The sequence below is a fragment of the Acanthopagrus latus genome, chromosome 11 (genome assembly GCF_904848185.1).
Source record: "Acanthopagrus latus isolate v.2019 chromosome 11, fAcaLat1.1, whole genome shotgun sequence".
Classification (NCBI taxonomy): Eukaryota; Metazoa; Chordata; class Actinopteri; order Spariformes; family Sparidae; genus Acanthopagrus; species Acanthopagrus latus.
Window position 1 is genome coordinate 13,913,603 of NC_051049.1, and position 17,280 is coordinate 13,930,882.

The 17,280-nt window shown below is 41.1% G+C and overlaps 1 protein-coding gene across 1 annotated transcript in view; it reads right to left on the reverse strand.

Moving 5' to 3' along the window:
- The window catches only part of faf1 (Fas (TNFRSF6) associated factor 1), a 65,560-nt gene that overhangs the window by 1,974 nt on the left and 46,306 nt on the right, over positions 1–17,280 (reverse strand). Inside the window, exons 14-18 of the mRNA XM_037115323.1 lie at positions 16,056–16,192; positions 15,839–15,927; positions 11,599–11,679; positions 10,838–10,915; positions 7,140–7,355 (exon numbers count right to left, since the gene is read on the reverse strand). Coding sequence (XP_036971218.1) covers positions 7,140–7,355; positions 10,838–10,915; positions 11,599–11,679; positions 15,839–15,927; positions 16,056–16,192 — 601 coding nt within the window. The remainder of the gene's footprint in view (positions 1–7,139; positions 7,356–10,837; positions 10,916–11,598; positions 11,680–15,838; positions 15,928–16,055; positions 16,193–17,280) is intronic.

Below are 17,280 nucleotides of genomic sequence, written 5' to 3' on the forward strand. Positions count from 1 at the left end.
GAGGAGGGAAACATTTATCTGTTTTCAACTTCCTGCACAACAGCAATTCTCTGGAAAGCAGAGGAATAATGCAGCGCCACCCACAACGGAGCTGATCGAGTTAGCCGACATGACGGGGGTTTGACCTATGTTTTTTAAAACGGGACAATCTGACTCTCTCTCCGACACCCACCACCTCTGTGAGCCTCTTAGCTTATGTGAGCTAATCACTGGAGGGGTTGTGTTACATCGGGCCAATCTAACACCTGGGCTGGAGGGGCGAGGTGGTGTGACACCGAGATGTGTCCAGGGCTTATCTGATGACTGCTGCGTCAGCCCCTCTGATTAGGGTTCCTATTCTAACCTCACAGCAGGATAATTAAGCTGCTCCCTGTACCTGCTGTAGAAGGTCGGACGGCGAGCCGGCATTGGTAAAGGTCGACCTCACAACAAGAAGATTGATAGGGCTTAGACGGGCTATTGTAGGGAATGAAATGTGAACTCTGACCATGAACTGAACCACAACTTCACCTTGTGTAGAATACAAGTGTCCTATCGGTCTTATTGGTGTCGTAGCAGCCCAGTATTTTAAAAAGAGCAAATCCTGATAAATCCACATATCGCTGTAATCAAAAGAGGACCTTAACTTTATTTCTACAGGAATTACCAACTTCTTCTAACTTCCGAAGAATTAAAGAAACCAACTATCATCTATTGAGTGGTGCTAGATTCAGCCCAAAAAACACGAAAGTGACTTATGAATTTTCTGCCTGAGACTGTAGAGGTTGTCTCCAATTTAAATTTGGAACATTTTAATGGTGGGCCAGGGGCCATAAGCAAAGACCGATTGTATTTTATTGTTACAATGCAAAAATGGTGCTCGGAAAGTTCCCTCATCTGACCACCATGCTCAGGTTACGGAAAACAATAATTATGGATCCTACAAATGTAAAGAGCATTTTTTATTTATAAGGAATAAGATGGGCATAAACTGACTTATAATTTCTAAAAAATAACATTACCTTTTTTTTTCACTAGAAACATCTGGTGCAGCACATCAAACCTTATGGTGAGCCAAATTTGGCCCATGGGCCTTACTTAGTGCAGTCCTGGTTTATAGCCTACTGCTTTTTACTTTTTACTGATTAGATTTACCATTCAAAAATTATAAAACTTGTGTTCATTTGTTAAGATTATCTTGCTGAACAAAAAGTATAAGTGTCATAAACTTTTGTTTGCACCAGAGCTTATTTTCAGCAGTAATCCAAAATCTAGTTCAAAATCTTATTAGCTTTTGTCAAGGGAACCATAAAGTTAGCAAAGCTAACTTCTGGGTTAGCTTATAAAAAACATCCCTGTCGCACTTCACACTTCAAACACTCTCCTAACTGTATGGTAATAAACACTGAGTCTATTTTAGCTCCTGGAAATCTGTTATTAAAGACAGGATGCTTTGATATGAGTAAACACTCAACATAATTAAAACAATCTACACAATGTGTTAACTACAAAATCTGTAAAACTAGAAGGTGTGTTCAAGGACACTGTGAAAAGGGTGAGAAAATAAAAAAGAAGGCAAGTAAATTAGTGGAAGGTGAGGAGGACATATCAGCATCACACAACCTAACCATCTCCCATGGGTGTTTGGAAATGTCACACCACGTGCACGTCGGGGGTCTTTGACTCCTCGTCTTTCATCTCCTTGTCCTCATTTCAACGTGTCATTTAGACTCTTGACTTTTCAGCGGGGTCTCTGGGAGCCTGGCGAGGGACAGGGAGGGGCTGCCACATCAACCTTATGCCCCTCACCTAGTCAGCTGCCTCATAGCACAGGGGGGAGCAGGACTCCATGAAGAGAGCTAAAATGCTGTGTGTGTCTTTATGTGTGTGTGTGTGTGTATTTGCTGCAAACATATTTCATCCCAACGGTGGGGAAAGCGACCGACAGGGCTGCTGCGTTCCTTTTCCCACCTCAGGAGCAGCGCGTCGCAAATGGCTGCCATGCTAATGAACCCGACAGGCTGTTATGACACCACAGCATCAGGTAGGAGTAAATGATGCTTTGGGGTGGAGCAGGTGCGTGTGGTTAGACGTGTGTCTGCGCGTGGACTACATATAAGCGTGTGTGTGTGGATGTGTGTGCTCTGAGTGAACTGGGGATGAGAGTTTGTGCTTGCAGTGCACCGGGGAGATACAACGGGGGGAAGAGCAGCATCTGACTCTGAAAAAGAAAGTAGGGAAACAAGATGCCACACTGACACAGGAGACGGGCACCATCGGTGATTGTTTACATTGTTATCCAATTAACAGACCATAAGCATGGTGGCATCTGTCAACAAACAAAGCTGTTGTTTTTCCTCTGCTCCGCCTAAGCCATATTCTCTCCTCCTGCGCCTTCACAGCCATGCATACATACATACATTCATACATGCATACGTACATAAGACAGACAACATTGAGCTCTCTGCTTTGTTTTTAACCTTGAGTCAATATAATTTTCATCAGCCAATTTAGATCAAATCAATCAGAGAATTAGAGAATTGTCTGACATTTTTTTTTTTTTAAAGCAGAAACCAATTTAAAAAGAATTTCTTCTGTCTAAATAGCATTTGTGGGGAAAAAAATGTTTTCCAGCTGTTAATTAAAAATACACAAATTAACAGAATTTAAAAAATGAACTGAACTCTGTCTGCCTGAAGCAAAATCTAAAGATCTGGAAGCTCAGCATTAAAACGCCTCATTTTAAAACTGGAACCAATTAAAAAGACAGATGGTGCTTCTCGGCAATCTTTGATATTTTGTCTTTATTTCCCTATGAAAAATTGTATGACATAAAATAATCAGCTAATATCAACCCCCATGTATTTGGCATTATCAAGCAGCAGATTTCAACGGTTAAAACCACATAATTAGCACTTAATGTGAAGTTTAAAATAAATACCACACTTGTAAATCACTTGATTCAAATGAATAAAACACACTGATAACACAGGAGGCGACACTAAGCAACGCTCGGCCGTGAAAGAAAAGAAAGGGAAAATAAACACAGGCCCTCAAGATGTCCGCTTCCAACATAATCAAACGTGCAGCTGAAATAACGCATTTTTAATGAAGCCATTACAGGCCCTACTATGTTAATTAAAACCAAATAACTTGTCTGTTTTAAACTAGTGTTGTCAAGTGTTTATTTGGCCAATTACAAAAGCAGTGGGAGATCATTATCTGCTGCCAGGAGCGTTGACAGCACGTAGCGCCAGGGCGTGAACAGAAAAGAACAGAACAGAATACGGCACTTCAAAGGGAGAAATGCGCCGCACAGACTGAACGGGCGGGGGGTGGGGGGTGGACTGAGGGGGAAAAAAAAAAAAAACAGAAAAAGGCAGGGAACAGGGAAAAAGAAAGTCAAAGAAAATTTAAACAGACAACTTTACAATTAAAAACTACCTTTAAAAAGGGTATTTTTTAAAATGTTGTTTAAAATTTGATTTTAGAGGCGAATGTTAGAATACACATGGAGGATAGAAAGGATGGAGAACAAAACAAAAGTATTAGCGCAAGAGAAAAGTACTGTGTCAGCAAGGAGAAAGAGCGGCAGAAGGAGAAGGAAAGAGGAGGGAAAAGGGAGTCAAAGGGAGGGAAAGCTGGAAGGAAGACAAGGAAGCAGAGTGCTGATGGTGGGGAGGGGGCTGAGATCCTTAGGGTAAAAGTCAGCTTTTAACACCCCCTGTAGACATTTTAAAGACCTGTAACACCCTGCTTTGAATGAAAAATTGTGTCTGATGTGTTGCGTGGTTTTTTACATACTACTTTATTCTTCTGAAAATCCAGAATCTATGACTATGCTAATATTGTTTTGGTAAAAAAGAAAAAAAGGTAAAAGTAGCAATACGACAAGTGAAAGGTCCTGCATTCAAAATGTTGCACAATTAAAAGTACTAGGGTATTAGCATCAACATATCATTATGAAGTAAATACTGATTGCCGCTGCAATGATTATAGAATAATGACACTACTTGTGTTTACATTGGTTCCCTGTAAACATCACCATCACTACACAAATTAGGCTAACATTGGGCAACAAACACCCAGGAAAAGGAAGGTTAGCTGGTATTACGCTTCTATTATATACTAAAAGACTGAATAAACTCAGCGGTGCCAACAATAAAAACTCCGGGGGGGAAAGCTGTCTGCTGACTTTACTTAGAGAAGGTACAAGTATTTTTGTGATGGGAAATGGCTGCTTTCAGAATGCAGAACATTTATAGTACTGAATTATAATCATTAATGCATGTATCACATTAATGTTGCAGCTAGTAAGGGCCAGGCTAATTTGGTTGGATAAAAACAAAATAAAAAACAACCAAACTTGTAAACTAAATCTAACAGACTGAACAGACAAACTGTCCCCCTTCAGCAAAGTCATGTGAAAACATCCTTCCACTGTCAAACTCTAAACATCATCATGCAGTAGAGTCAAGCTCAAACCTCAAAGTGAAGTAACTAACAAGCAAAACACATTTGAAGAGGACGTACTGGCCTGTTCGCACTGGCCTGGGACAGAGCCTCATTTCACATCAATGCTCAGAAATGAGACCATTCAGCTCCATGAAGCTGTGGGTTCATGTCATGTGGAGATCGTAAGAACAGTCCTGAGGAAGCAACTGGGCGAAAATTCTTTTAAAATAAACGTCCACAGCTCTTCCTGTGAATACGCTTCATTCAGATAGCAGGACAAGAAAAACAAAACACACCAGCATAACAGATGTAAAATCTATTTCAGTACAATGCACAGCTACTTCTGTGACACTGTTTATTTTTCCTGCATCTCCAGTTTTGTCTAAGAACTTTTCGGGCCGATTCACCGACAGAGCTGGAAGAGGGATTAAGAGAAGGTGAAATAGAGTACAGTATCACAGTGAGAAAACTAATACTAAACTAATAATAATTTGACAGTGTTTGGGTGTCTATGAGCAGCTAGGCAGGAAGAGCTGCCTGCCGATTATTATGCCAGCAGTCTAAACATGTCCACCGCGAGCTGAAGGAAGAAGACCTCAGGCCTTTCAGCAGTGGTTTGCGTTCAACAAGTATCAAAGAAAAAGGGAGGAAATTCTTGAATGAACAGCTGAAAACTGAAACACTAAAAGTCTCCCCCTCCTTCCTCAAACTCCCTGACAGTCATCGAAACGGAGAAAGGGTTAGTTCCCTGAGCACGGCTAAGCCTAGTACAAATGATGCCAGTGTAAGGCCTGCTGTAGTGCTGAAGAGATAAGCCACTGATACCAAATGTTGAGGATGAGACTCGGTCCAAAAAATTGGAGACTAATAGACAATTATCCACAAAGCTACAGGAAGGTGGTAAATGAATTAATCAAAAACATCTGATCTGATGTTTTGTCTCAAACTGGTTCACGAATGGGAACAAACCGATTCGCACAATAACCCTTCATCCTGGTCATTAAAAATGTCAATTTTAGCCAAAAATGTTCCACACAGTTTCGCTTAATTTTTCTCAAGACGACTTGAGCTGATAGACCGATGCGTGTTAAAGCTGAATGAATGGAAATGAAATAAAGGGGGCCGATGAGGAGGGAAATAGCAAAAGAAAGAGTGACACTGCACAAAGCTGCTGAAAAGTAGAAAAAGGGAAAGAAGGTTTCAACAGTTGTGCAGTATTACAAATGCAATAGTGGTCTATCCTCTATCCTCTGATCCTGGCAGAGCAACAGTGAGAGAGTCTGGATGGGATGGAGGCTTTCTATGCTCCTCTCATTTAATTACAACACAGAGCTGCAGGATTAGACAGGGGCCTGTGTTCACAGCCTCATACTGGCACTACCACTGAGCTGCTTCCCTCCTCTCTTTCTCCCAAATCTCTCGCCTTTCTGTTTTTGGAATTATCTCCCGTCTTCTTCTTTTTAATATCTTCTCCACTTGTCTTCTCTATCCTTCTCTCTTTCAGACTGTTTCTCTGATTAAATCTTCTCTTTGTTTAGGCTTTTCTCTTCTCTGTTCTCTTTTCCGACTAGTTCTGCAGTCACCATCCTCTCCTCGCTTCTCTACCCCTCTAATCCTCCCATCCTGTTTTTGCCGGAATTTCATCTGCGATGCAGACACATCTTTATCTCTGTCTCAAACACATGTTTACTCTTGATTATAAAGAGACAACTGTGAATCCTTTAAGTGACAAAGTTGTGAGCGGGGCATGTGTTTGCTTGAAAATATTTGTGCATGTGTTGAAGTGTGTGATTGTGACGAAATGAAGAGTGTGAGCTACGCGTTAATGTGTGTGTTAGTTTGAGGTGTTTGTGGCCCCGCGGTCTCTACAGACTATGATGGCACACTGCCTGGGCAAGCCTACACACACACACAGCTCTATACAACCACCACCCACCCCTCCACATGCACTGCGCTCTTGATTAATGGAAATCCCATTTTTGTTTCCAGCAGCATGGCTAATTAAACTAGTAGTTAAAACAGTGCTCATTAGCTCGCTACCACGGAGCGCAACGACCAAGCCCTCTAATGACTGGTTGTAGCTGAATGAGTGCTGCCGGGCGTCAGCAGAGGAGCCATAGAGAATATCACTGTTAGTGCTGACATTGTATCCTAACACAGTCATAGTGTACTGTATTCACAACACGCTGATGCTAATTAATATTCACTGAATATTACGTGCGCACAGGTGGATGGATAAAGAACTGGCTTAACTTGCCCAATCACAGGTAAACAAAAGCAGTGATACGGCAGCGCTGCCGCAGCACACAAACACTGAAGACAATAAAGATAAAAAGCCAGAAAAAAACATTAATCATCCACAACAGCTTGTCTTAACTATTGTCCCTGCTGCTTCATGCTCACAGCCGACGCCTGAGTTTCAGCCCAGGCCCAAACGGAAAAGCCAATTACAGCTGTTGATCTCTCCAGCGGAGATGTGAGCTGTGGCTGAGAACTCTTCATAACCTGCTGCTACTCTTCAAAATCAGCACTCGTTTGTGTGGGCAGAGAACTATAATGAAGAGACACCCCGATTCAAAAGTCATTCTCTCTTTGACATGCTGGTCTTTTAAAGTCCTTTTGCTGCACATACACAAGCAGATGGAGGCAACTATTCAGTTAACATGTGCCTACTTCTTTGAAAGACAGTTAGATGAAACACTCACATTTCTACGAGGGAAGGTGGTGAGGAGTTTGAACTCTTCAAAGGGGTATCCCTTGGAGGCCACAAAGTCGAACAGGACCTGGAGCTTACAGCTGCCCAGGAAACGCCTTTCCAGAAACTCTCCACTTGGCGTGCGGATTCGCAGTTTGCTGATTTGCTCTGCTGAATCCTCGTCGGGCTCTGGCGGTAGGGCCTGCTCCAATGACAAGCGGATTGCCTGCAAGAAGAAGTGTGAGAAAATACAGTATTTTGTTCAGTATGGTACATTGATCATTGTGTTTACACCTCATAATCACTGGAGAAAAGTCCAGATTTCCAGGGTGAGGTAGCATATGGCAACCAATTAGACCTTTAAAGGTGGATTTCATGTTTCAAAAAGTGCTAAACAACTTTTCCAGCTATAGTAGTTATTCACTGGATTGCACGAAGGCAGAGATACAGGTGCTGGCTGGACGCAGCTGTCGTTCCTGGTGCTGCAAACCTATTAGCATAACAAAGTCTCTATGTATTTTATTCCTTTTACAGTTTGTTGACAACAGAAGCAGTGCAAGTAATAATGTGAGTGGTAGCCAAAAAAAAAAAAAAAAAAAAATTTTGATAAATTCAGTGATGAGATTGTTTATTTGTTTGCACATTTAAAATATCATGCTACACAACATTTTTTTAATAAATGTATCAGTGCAGGAGAGGAAGGAAGTCAGCAAGCTTATACAAAGTCGTCTGGAATAGAGATTCAATTAAGTGCATCTGTACAAAATGATCCCTATGTCTCTGTTTATAGTGAAGTTAAACCGGAGATTCAGCATTAACACTGGCAGTGATGAAGATGATGACACACTATGAAAACAAGAATGAAAGACAAGCCGAGAGGTTGAGTGCAGCGATGTTAATTAAAACATCTTCTTGACCTGAGAATATTATTGCATTAGTTGCCCTGAGTCTCACCCTCTTCCCTACAGCATGGTGTAGCTAAAAGGGTTGCCAAGTAGCATATCAGGATATTAAAAAACAACCTCGTCTTGGTGCATAGTGCTTCCTTGCTGTCGCTCAGTCTGAATATCTCCTTATCTACCAGAGATTAAAGTTCACAGGGGCTGTCGGTGTATATACGCTACGTATATACGGTGTCATAAACGCTAAATTTGAATGTGTACACAAAGACAATCGACTGTCATCTTTCAGCAAAGCTAATCAGCTCTCCTGCACACCAAAACCCGCGCTTCAGCTGCTCCCTGGAGCCTTTCTCCTCTTTCTGCCTCTGCCCCTCTCCTCCTCCTCCCCCCGGCTTGTTGTTCCTGTTTGGCCAGCCGGGGAGCATATGCTGTGACAACACGCCCCGGCTTTATTTACACACCATAATGCAATTATATTTCATAAGAGTGTACAACAGTAGCTCATTAGCAGCTTCTGGTGTTGGGTGGGCAGGGTAGCACGCGTGCCGCTCCGCCATCAGCTCCCTCAGGTAAAAGAGCTGATGCTGACTGAGTTAAAGGGGCCCACGGGGACAAACCAACACACACACACACACACACACACACACACACACAGAAAGAAGTGTGTGTGTGTGTGTGTGTGTGTGTGTGTGTGTGTGTGTGTGTGTGTGTGTGTGGTGGACATACAGACACTCAATCACAGACACAAGCACTGACACCCACACAAGTGAGGGGCAGCGTCCCTAAAGAAACCACAGGACACGCTTCTGGTCGAGCCTCGGGCCCAGCAGCATCTATCCGACCATTTATCTGCCCCTCCAGCTCGGCTCAGCTAACCACAGAGAGCAAACAGACGATGGGTGCGCACCTGACAGCCACACAACTGTATGCTAAGACCCCCTGAAGGAGGCACATAATAATGTCAGCCTTCACAGGTGCATGAAAAACATCTACACTGCAAGCCCTCTTGAATTCACCAGCTCCTACTTTCATCTCGCTCTTCTTAGCACAAAGGCCCAAAATCACAGAGAAACAATTCCCACTAGTGTTGTCAGCTCTCTGGTGGCAACTGATGTTTTTGTTGTGTCTGCAGTTTCTGTCGCACACTGTAGTAGGTAACTACCAAACAACAAAACAAAAGAAATTCTCTTGAGTTCAAAAAGTAACAACTACTGACATGGAAATCTCTTCTCAGCTTCACAACACTGGAGATTTATGATATGATAACATTTGTTAATGTTATAGTAAAATAACAAATCAATAAAGATACGTCACCATCAAGCAGAAAAACACCTGTCCCAATATCCTTAGCCAGTAAGTCAGGAAATTCAAAAGAAATGTTGCAATGTAAGATGTTAAGACTAAAAGTAGAATCTGCAGTGTAAACATTAAAATCCAATGTTAAGTTTAAAAGGAGCATGTAAATGAAAACAACTTTTTTTCTTTCAAAACAATTATATTTCTCCTACTATATCCATGGTAGAAAATGTGAGGTCTAATTCAAACTGATCCAAAAAGTTCTTATTACAGTACATTACTGGTATTTAAGTGTTTGTGGTTTCTTGTGTTACCTTTTTCCTTTAACCATAAAACAAAGAAATGCTCAAGAAAGGAATCAATAAGTGATAATATCAGTACTGCAAAAAAATTAAAACACTTCTCTGTAGACTAAAGGCTAATTCTAAAATAACAGCACAATACTTACAGGTGATTATATACTCATTAAAAAACACTATTATGAATATTATATTCTACTTCTACCAGAAATCCCCCGAAGCTTACACACTGGATCTTTAAGTTGCCTTTGTCCGGGTCGAGCAGCTGTTGTTGTTTCCTATATATATATGAATATCTTGAATGTAGCACAACACTCGTATGTTAGCACAGGAGACACCATGGAAACCATTGAGCTTGGACAGAGAAAACTGATATAAGTAGGAAACACAGGGCCATGGTGGCTGTTGTTGTTTAAAATACACAAGCATGCACACACAGTTTTGTTAGTGGACTACAGTGATATAATTAAGAAGGCCCAGCCTGGGACTCTTTTGTTGTTGTCTGTTTAACGTAAGTGACAAATCACCTGAGTGAGCCGGGTCACCCAATACCTCTCAGGGCCCTCAGGCACCCTACTGTTGAGTAAACAAGAATCGGGGAGGACTACACTGTATTACTATAGACTGTATTACAACATTGGTGCCATCCTCACAGACATGTATTGTTTTTCCTGCATGCGTGACAGTGTGTTCCTGTGTGTGTGTATGTGTACTTTCCCCCTTGTCACACACGATAATTGTTTTCGAGTGAATATGTGTGTTTGCTAAGGTTGTGTGTGTGTTTGTGCACATGCCTGTGTACATGAATTGCCTCAGGTCTTTTGTTCTCTCGGGTTTCAATATAAGGCTGTGTGCTATACAGATTTAAAGCAGTTAGATAGAACAATAACTGTGTGTATGTAAGGTGACATTCGCAGGGATGGGCCTCACTGTAATTAGGATATTTCACTCTTCCATATGCCTGTTCACTCTACACACACACAACACACGCTTCACTGACTGGCAGGCTTCACCAAAACCACAATCTAATTGACTCATTATTGTGAAGTGAGAGCAAGGCAGATCAAAAAAAAAGAAAGACGGCACAATGGCACAATCACTGTGCGTTGGCAAAACATATCACTGTTCAGTCTTGAACTGATGAAGCTGGAATATTAATCTAGGCAATTTGCATAATGTGAGTATGGCTTGTTTTCAGCTGCTCTTCTCACCTCCTTCTCCTCCTCCTGCTCCTTTCTCATCTGTTCCAGGCGAACCTGCTCGGCCTCTTCTCTCTCTTGGGCTTCTCTCTGAAAGAGAAAGAAAAGCAACCGACAGGGTCAAAATCAAAATATCAAGTGACATGCAACTCTGAAGACTGTTGCTATGTTTTCCACAGGTTGTGGATTTTCCTTTGAACAGGTTTTCTAAAATCAAGAGCGTCAACCTCAGCCGGTCACTTTTAATGGAGGTTATTTGAACGTTAGATTTTTCCAACAGGATTATGTTGCAACCATGTTGCACTGCCAGCTGAGGCAATCGACTGGACCAATTTCCAAAAATGCGGTTGGTGTCAATCATTTACAAACCAGAAATATATGGCCCAAGTTACTAAAATGAATACCAGAATTCCCGTTTAAGGACCTGCAGAAGCTTTGTTGAGCATTTTTATTGATATTTAATAAGATATCTCAATAACCTTTAGACACTCAAGTCTTTTAATCTAATACAAGCTAGAATGAAAAATAGCAAATCTCCACATTTGAAAAGCAGAACAAGTTTATCAAGTTTATTTGATATAAGACATCATTGATTAATCATCAAGATAGTTGCTGAATAATTTTCTGTCAACTGACTTAACTAATAATGTTACCGTTTTGGCCACAGTGGTATTTATTCTTTATGGGTCAAATCCAAAAATAACATCATGTAGAGGTACTGTCTTGTATACCACAACCAACTTGGTCCAGGTCAAAAACTAAAATAAAAATACCTTTTTACGGTCAGCCTCTAAAGACAGGCGGTAGGCCTCATCCTGTTCTCTCTTCACTGTCTCTCTCGCCTCACGCTCGTCCTGGGTAGAGAGAGGGAGAAAGAAAGTGGGGCCCATTAACTAAGAACATAATAAAGGACACACAAGGACAAAACATTTAAGCTGAGGTGCCGGGTGTGGGAGCCAGAAAGAGCCAAGCAAAAGAAATCGCAGAATGTCATGTGTGGTTACGTACAAACACCAGGTATGAAAGAGTAGCACCAGAGGGGAATTCATTGTGACAGGGCTGTCATTTACCAGACCCAGAGCCTCTTTTATGTTTCCTCGTCTCAGTTTCACCGTCCCTTTCTCTTTCATTCACTCTGCCTCTCTCTTCCTGTTTGTACAGAGGGAAGGGGACAGGCGGCCCTTCTCTTTCTACCTGCTGTGGCTACAAAGTGTTTTATAAAGACTGGGACTACATACGAGTGTCTATTGTGTTAACAGTGCACAGCCATTAGTTTTTCTATTTTCTGAAGGCCCATGCTGTGTGCCAGCCCGGATATGGCAAAGTAAGCTTATTGTGATGATCAGAGGGCTACTGTGCAGCACAGTGTGCATTGTTGTATTCAATCAGAAAATGCAAAGGATACATTTGTGCTTTTGGCCCACATAATAGATGAACATTGAAAGGAAACTGTAGAAGAATGGCAGAGGGGGACAAAAGCATCAAAAGTGGCTACCTTCAATAGACTAGCCCTGAGTCACGCAAACAAGTTGTGCATTATCTTGTGTTTTATACACATTTAATACTGTTGTAATACATTTTGAAATGCATCAGCTGCTTTGAATGTGCCATGTTGCTGCTAAAACTCAATGTGAGTTCATAGGCCTTATCTTTAGAGAAAAAAGGAACACATTTTCAACATCTATATCATCGCTACATATCAAGTTGGCTTGACATGTACAGTTTGAGTGTTGCTAATGAACCTCAAATCAGAAGAGCAAGCTGTCTTACATTCAGTGTTTGCTCATGTAACAAGTGAGTATAACATACTTTTTAGTTGGGACAAATGTTGTATCTGTTTGATTTATAAAGTGAGCCACAGAGTCACAGCCCAAAAAACACAGCAAGAAGGTCAAGAATTAAATATTGCATGCGTCTCTGATGTTGAGAATGTTTCCTCGAATAATAAAGATTGAGAACTCAACATTACTTAGTTTTGGCTGCTCTTCACAAGAAATGCATGTTAAATGACCTGATCTAAAAATTGCCCACGATGCAGACCACAGAAAACCCTGCAGTAAATTGTCAGCCGGTTACTAACTACTAAGCTAAAACACAGACAACCATAGGAATGACTGGCGAGTCAGTAAGGTTGGTTAAAGGCACATTGTGGCTGTCCAGCTGCTCCATATCGAGACAGACACAAAAGTCACTGTCAAGAAGGAATGTCTGGGTTGGGTGGGTGTCTGTGCTCGTGTCTGAGTTTGTCTTTGGAAAGGTGTGGCAGAAAAAAGGAAAAAGATGGAAAGAAAGAGGGAAGGGAACTAGGGAGAAAGGCAAATTCAACAACGCCTGAGCACTGCAACAGTGAAGATGGAATTAGTCCAGTGTCAAGGTTGACTTCACCTTAGAGATGGGATAGGTGCTGTCAGATACAGGATATACTAAAACCCTGTGGTTATTGGTACAGATCATGACTAATCACACCGGAACATTATGCTTTCAACATCACTTATACTCTCTACGCTGTCTTCTTGTGACTTTTTCACAAGCCATTTCCTTCTGGCAGGACACGCCTGGGTAATTATCACACTTTAATATAATTGCAGGACAGCTTTACTGCACTCTTGTAATCTTGACGTTGAAAATTTGATTCCATATTTCTTTGACAGAAATTCTCAAGTCTGCTGTTGCAATGATTTTAAAAGAAGTTATAATAACACAGTAAATAGAATTATAGTTAGGGTAGTTTAAAAAAGAAAGAAAAAAAACATACAATTTTGAGTCCATATGTGTTGACACTTGTGCAAATTATATATAAAATTCAAAAAGTTTTCAAAGAACAGGTCTGCTCCTTCCTCATAGTGGTTTGGTCCACTGCCAACCAATCCTGCACCCCAAACACTGCAGCGCTTAATACGCGTGTCTGTGGAGTGTGTTGGTGGTGATGATCAGGTGGGGACAGAGGAGGTGAGTTAATCTTTTTAAGTTTTGTGGGAAAAGCGGTTGAGATTGTTTGGAGCACTGGGAAAAGTATCCTTTTGGTTGTCACTAATACTGAAAGATATGCAGGCCTAAGTGTGAACCTACAATAAACTTGATGACTCATAGTCTGATCTATCCATCTTGTCACTTCTTCTCATTAATGATTATTTGATGTGTGACAAGAGTGACAAATCCAAAATGAAGCCAGAGCACTGTAGCAATAAAAACAAAACAAATGGAACAACTGTCAGTCACAACTCAGTGACCCACCTGAGGAAGTCTAACCCTCAGGGTGTGTGTGACAAGATTCATTCCTTAACCACGGTTCCCACAACTGGATGTGTCTTGACTAGTCAAATTAGCATTGTTGGAAAGGCCGTTTGGCTGACTGACTGTTCAGTTTCTAATATGGTGTGACATATGTCATCTAAAGATACAGTAGTCAAAAAGACGCACGACAATGTAAGAGAGAAAAGTGTTGGAATAACAGAGACTGTGACAGGATTTCACAGCTGCCACACAAACCAAAACGTATGTGTTATGTAGGAAGAACAGGCTCTTATTCTTATTCTATAGGAATCGCATCATTAGTTATTAAACAAAAAATCATTCAAAACAAACTGTCTATACTGTTGCTAATTCCTAAATCTCTGACAGTAAGTTATTACCATGAAAGAGAAGAAGAGAGCTTGGGAGGATTACTCCCTGTCTGAAAGCCTGTCTGGACAAAAACCCAGTGTGTCCATCGCTCATTCTCTTGTTTGATGTCAGTGAGTAAACATATCACTGAGTGGTAAAGAGGGTCAGGTGAAACTCTTTGACAGGGAGAGGACCTCTCTGTCATACTGTCTCCGATTCCTGCCTGTGACATGAAAGACTACTTTCTCGTATGGCGAGTATCCCTCAAAGGTGTTTGTCCACTTTCTATTGGAGTAAACGAGGGAGCTGACAGACACGGTGGTACCCATACACTGCAGTGAATGGGAGACTGGCCAGAGCCCTGTACCTACATAAACCTGCAGTTGGCACATTAAACTTGATCGAAAGGGGAGTGAAGTGAAATGGTCAAGTATTCTCTGCTTGTCATTACATGTATGCCGCTGTGTAACAATGGTGTCTGATCTGTCTCAGCATGTTGCCAGTCATCTCTCTAGAAGACTGGCTCTTCTGTCCCCATACAGCCCTAAAATTTGGCTATACTCACAGACTAAATCAAGGAAACTAAGGACAGCAGGGGAAGAAATAAACCCTATTTTAAGTGTTGATAAACTCAACCCAAACACAGAGAAGATATCGACACTGACAGCAGCATGGTGTCAGTGCAATTAATGAACAGAATCACTGATGCTTTGAGACAAACAGTGTTTCTTCAGATGAAGACGCAGCCACACACACTTTCTGTATGAGTCTATATTCTGTCTTATAGGAAAATCCTGAATAGTATCCCTCTAATATCTGTATGATATTTGCAACTGTAACCATTTTAAAAGCCTAACAACACTGCTGATAGGAAAGAACATTTTGTTTTAGTAAAGAGCTCATTTATGTCAATGCTACTAAAAGCCAGGTGTAAAAGTTTAGTAAACAGCAGCTGGCTGCACACAGTTTACTCTCCCTGGCACTGAAGACACCAGTATGAAGACAAGCAGATTCTTCATTTACAAAAGGAAAGAACTTCCATCATGCACGAGCAAGCCAAGTCAAGCTTATTTCATTGTTTCACTATTTTGTGTTTGTTTCACCTGGCATGTCACTATCCCAATGTCCTTTTGGCTGTGTCTATTATATAGATGGAGCCAAACAGTATGTTTGGAGCCTCGATGACCTAATGGTCAAAACATGTTGGCTTCTTTCATGACTGGCCTAAAAATGATTAAGCCACCTATTAAAGGCTTTTTAATATTTCCTTCCATGTTTTGATACTTTTTCTTGTTTAGAGTGCCTGGGTTGCCTCTGGTTCTTGAAGTACTCATCGGTAGTTTCCTTTCAAAATAGTCAAAAGCATTTGCACATGTTTTAGAATCAGAGCTTGACATTTGCAGACCTCACCTCATCTTTGATGTCCTCTTGTTGTTGTGCTGTGAAGATCTCCATTGCTCCCATTAACCTCATCATCAGCTCATCAACTGTCGTATTGCCTGAAAATTAAAGAAATACAAAACAAATCACGATCTACAATGTGTAATAAATCTTTGTGTTTTTACATTTATTATAGACAAATACATCAGTGGATATCAAATATACTACTAATAAAGGTCATACTTACCTTGAATAACATTTAGAACTTCGTTAGATGTGCGTTTGCCCATGACTATAAGAAGCAGGGGGAACTGGTCTGTCTTGTATGTCCGTATAGTCTGTGTCACCACGCTGCCAAAGTGCCTCGTACACATGGTGAGTAGCCTGCAAGACAAAGAAATAATCCGATGTAATTTATTTTTTGTTCTATTTAATTTACTTGATAATTTTTTTCCTGAAAACTAAAACACATATTTCAGAGCCGGTAATAAAATAAAAATACAAAGACCACATAGCAGCACATACAGACAATGCATGTATACAAGCACACACATTTTTACAAGGCATGAAAAAGGGCTCATTCACTGCAGCTTTCCAACTGCAGCAGAAAAGAGAAATACACACAACTCGTGGCATTAAGGACTTTAAAACCAATTCTGCATTTTCCTATTCCATCAGATTGACATGCTATCTCAATTGGAACGGTAGATGAATTAGTATTCCTCACCAGACACCCAGAATTGATAGGGCAAGAGAGGATTTCTTATTCCATTACAAAGACAGAACTTTTTAAATTAACATTTCAGAGACGGAAAAGGGTAGCAGGCAGCCGGGGCCCTGCCAAACTCCCTGTAAATGTCATAATATTAATGAATTGCTATAGACGGAATGCAAATATAGATTAGCTTTTTCTCCCGCCTTTTAATAAGATCTACTTTAATAACTGGCTGGTAAAATAGAGAAGTAATGGAATGGATGGAGGAACACCGGGTCAGGGGAAGAAGATAGGTGGAAGGTATGCTTCCTGAGAGGGGGTGTAACTCATTAAAACATGAAGCCAAAGCTGAGGGAGCTACTTGCAGACTTCTCAAACTGTGAAATTGAGTATTTGAGCTCATTGTGGTACTTTTTAAAAGTAATTATTGGAGCAGTACATGATGAATATGTGGGTGTAAGATCAGTGAAAAACAGGACAACTAAAGCCCCTGAGCTCAAAGCAGAAATGAACTTCAGATTTTAGGAACATGACTCAAACTAACTTAAACTTTTAAAAAATGTTGAACTTTGAGTGACCCATGTCTTGCAGTGAAGAAGCTGGGTACCCTAAATCCTACTGATCATTTTGTCCCTGACATTTGTCCCTGCTCAGACCTCGACTACGGCAGACCATGACAATAGCCCACAGGGAAACTCTAACCTGTAATGAAAGGCCAGGGAACAATGGACACTAACTTGAAGGGTAACCCAATCTT